A 3,342-nucleotide genomic window follows, 5' to 3' on the forward strand; every position below is an offset into this window, starting at 1 on the left:
TTAGTTTTGTATTAGTTTTGTATTAGTTTCTCAGCATATATTATTTTCTGTTTGCAAATGCTGCGGCTGGATTTGAGTAGCTCTAACATGGACCGGACGTGCGCTTTTATTGTGAAAACAGCACGTAAATGGGTGTACCATAATGTCTTGAGCGACCGCGCACTTGTATATTGTGTGCTGGGCCGGCTGGAGTCAGAGCCGGCTAGCTTTACCGTGGTGAAAAATCAACACATGATGTGAAACATGACGATTAGGCAACGCAGCAGGTGATGAGTGAAGATTACTGATGGTCAATAAACGATAAAATAAATCTAACAACAGGAAATAAACTAAAGTGGACATAGCAATAAACCAAGAGAGGATAATAATCAAAGGAAACTAAATGGAAATGAATGAAGAACAAAATGCAAAAATAAACTAAGAAACTAAAGTAAATACAGAGGAATAAACTGGTATGGCAAGACCTTTAGAGCAATAATTAATACAGAGGACTGTATGGCAAGAATAAACAGACACTATTTCCAGATAAAAGGTAAAATAATATTGTTGAAATGTCATGGGTTTGTTGACACCATATCTGATACTGAGAATAAATATCTTACAGATCATAACAGTAAAGAACTGATCACTTATTTGTGTTTTTAATTAGATTTGATATATTTATTTCTTCAATATTATTTTCCATGTCAGTGTTAATGTCATGAGGCTGTTCAGTGACTCCATGACACTTTCAGTTTGACTCATTAGGATTTGATCAAGAACCAGATTTGTTCTTTGTAATTTCTGTCCAGTAAAACTATTAATCTATAATCAATAGACAGGTCTATATAAAGATATAATCCATGTTTCTGTCTCATATTTCTATGGCATTAAAGGAACTTTAGTTTTTCCACTGAAAGCTCTGGTTTGTACACTAAATGCCATGTGGGTGAAGTTTTATGGATGATGCTCTGATGTCCCATTCTCCTGAAGGCAGCACAGAGCTGCATCACCTGAAACACTGAAGAGAAGAAGAGCTGTGATCAATGTAGTTACAGTTCTATCCATGTTTTAATGCTGCAGAGCTCAGCCGGTTTGCAAATAGTTCAAAGTTTAAACTGGCATGTTGTTCATCTTTTATCATTTTGTGGAATATTTAACAACTAGAAAATGGCAAAGAATAAGAATATTTTTTCCACTCTGATTGGCTGCTGTCAGGCCTACAACCTGAATGTTCATTGCATTTTTCATAGACGCCTGTGAAAATAATTTCTATTCCCATGGCTTTTTTGTTCTCTGGGAAATTATTATTGATGATAAATACAGAAACAAGCATAAAAATCCAAACATCTACAATAGTGATAGTAATATTAATGATAAAATAATAGTCAGTGCAAAGTAGCCTGCAAATTCTTTGGTGGGGGCGGTGAGGGACCTGGATGAAGGCTGGGGGGCGCTGGGCTGAAAAAGGTTGAGAAACACTGTTTTACACGCTCTACATCTACATCCAACCAGCCTGGACTCGGACAGGTCCAGGTCTTCAGGTCCACTGATGGTCATGGTTGTCCATCACTGCATGAGGCCCGTTTGGAAACGTGTAACCATGGCAACCCCTTCTGAAACCCTGCCAACCTGCTGGATCCACTCGCTGTCTCTAGGTCATCGTTTCTACGTCAGGCGTCCCAAATGACAGACGTTCAGCCAAAGCTTTGAGGGTTTTGGAGCAACATGAGGATCATTTAAAGACATGAAGGAGATCAATAGATGTTCATTTCAGTTTATCAGCTTCTCATTTCAAACTGGTTCCTGAACCCACAGAGCTTTGCTGACCTCTGACCTCTGACCAGGATCAATCAGCAGATTTGATTATAAAAATTAACACATTTCATATAATATCTTCAAACTGATAAAACAGACATGAACAGTTTCAATACATGTTACAGTCAATATGATCTGTTTAGTTTCCTGGTCATAATGAACTAAACATTTTCAGATGAATATATGATTTATTGATTATTAAGACTAATTTTAATCAAATCGTCATCATTATGTCTAAGAAAATGTTCTATTGATTAAGTTATTTATTGATTAGTCTATCAGTGTGAATCGAACCTAAACTGAGGCCCAAAACAATCAGGATCCATTTAATGTTTCACCATGAAATAAGGCTAAACATCATTAAACTGGCAGAATTATTTTCAACAGCTGGTACCAGGTCCAGATGTTTGATACCAGGTCCAGATGTTTGGTACCAGGTCCAGATGATGTTTGGTACCAGAACCTGGTCGGTGGTTCTGGAGGGTCCAGCTTCAGAAGTTGTGCTCCGTGGTGACGCGGTCCAGCTCTGCAGGCTGCGTGGTCTCCATGGCGACTGCGGGTTGGGATCCTGTGGGCGGAGCCAGGAAGGCCAGGTGAGGGGGTGGAGCTCCACCTGACTTCCTGCTGCAGCACCTGAGCAGCAGCAGGACGCTGCAGGCGCAGTACGGACAGATGACCAGCAGGTGGCAGAACAGGCGAGGAACCGAGACGCAGGCCTGAGGAAGAGGAGGAGGAGAACCTGTAGGACGGGCTGGACCCGACACCAGAGGAGGAGGAGGAGGAGTGGTGGAGTGAGGAAGAGGAGGACCTGCAGAGAGAGGAAGGAAGCTGCTTTATCTGCTCAGCTCTGGAAACAGGAAGTGATGTCACTGGCTGACCTGTGACCCGCAGCAAGCTGAGAGGAGACCTCCCAAACCGGTCTGTGGAACACCAATAAGAGCCTTCATCGGCCCGGCGGACCGGCTGCAGAACCAGCTCCGGTCCGGATCCCAGCCGCCGCTGACCCACAAAGAAGAACGCCGCAGTGATGTCACCGTTACTGCGCCTGCAGCGCAGCGTGACATCACATCCTGCTCTGACAGGAAGGGCCGGGATCTCCAGGACAAGGCCTTTACCTGAACAGGTGGAGAGGTCAGGGTTCTACTGGGCTCCTCAGAACCAGGAGAACCGGGTCACCAGGAGTAACCAGACGGGTCGTCCTGGTTCTGACTGAGACGTACTGAGGACAGGTGGACAGGTGGACAGCCCAGATAGCACACAATGTTAAATCAACGTTGAAAAATAGTTAGAATGGTTGATTTTTGGTTGAGGTCAACAAATGACGGTTGATCAACCATCAAACAACCATCCACCTCCAGCCAAGTAACCAATGTTGAAACTGTGTCATTGAGTCAATGTTGTTTTGTGGTTGAAATCTAATGAATGAAATGCTAATGTCTGATCAACGACTGATCAATGCTGAATCAATGTTGAATCAATGTCAGCTCTTTTGCCACACCCCTTCCCCTCCTCTCCTCCTCATCAGAGCTCTGGGTCAGAGCATTT

The 3,342-nt window shown here is 43.1% G+C and overlaps 1 protein-coding gene across 1 annotated transcript; it reads right to left on the minus strand.

Moving 5' to 3' along the window:
* Positions 1 to 1,341: 1,341 nt before the first annotated feature.
* On the minus strand, positions 1,342 to 3,100 carry LOC107835341 (uncharacterized). Its single transcript, XM_016667680.1, has 2 exons — positions 2,676 to 3,100; positions 1,342 to 2,605 (listed from the first exon to the last, which is right to left on the minus strand). Exons 1-2 carry the CDS (start codon positions 2,859 to 2,861, stop codon positions 2,132 to 2,134), a joined length of 660 nt encoding a protein of 219 aa, XP_016523166.1. The 5' UTR covers positions 2,862 to 3,100; the 3' UTR covers positions 1,342 to 2,131.
* Positions 3,101 to 3,342: the final 242 nt, after the last annotated feature.

The sequence above is a fragment of the Poecilia formosa genome, unplaced genomic scaffold, assembly GCF_000485575.1.
Source record: "Poecilia formosa unplaced genomic scaffold, Poecilia_formosa-5.1.2 Scaffold1730, whole genome shotgun sequence".
NCBI lineage: Eukaryota > Metazoa > Chordata > Actinopteri > Cyprinodontiformes > Poeciliidae > Poecilia > Poecilia formosa.

Coding starts and splice junctions, on each gene's coding strand:
- LOC107835341 (XM_016667680.1), bottom strand. CDS start 2,861: ATGTCACGCTGCGCTGCAGGCGCAGTAACGGTGACATCACTGCGGCGT. Junction 2,606..2,675: donor CAGCTTGCTGCGGGTCACAG/GTCAGCCAGTGA, acceptor CTCTCTCTGCAG/GTCCTCCTCTTCCTCACTCC.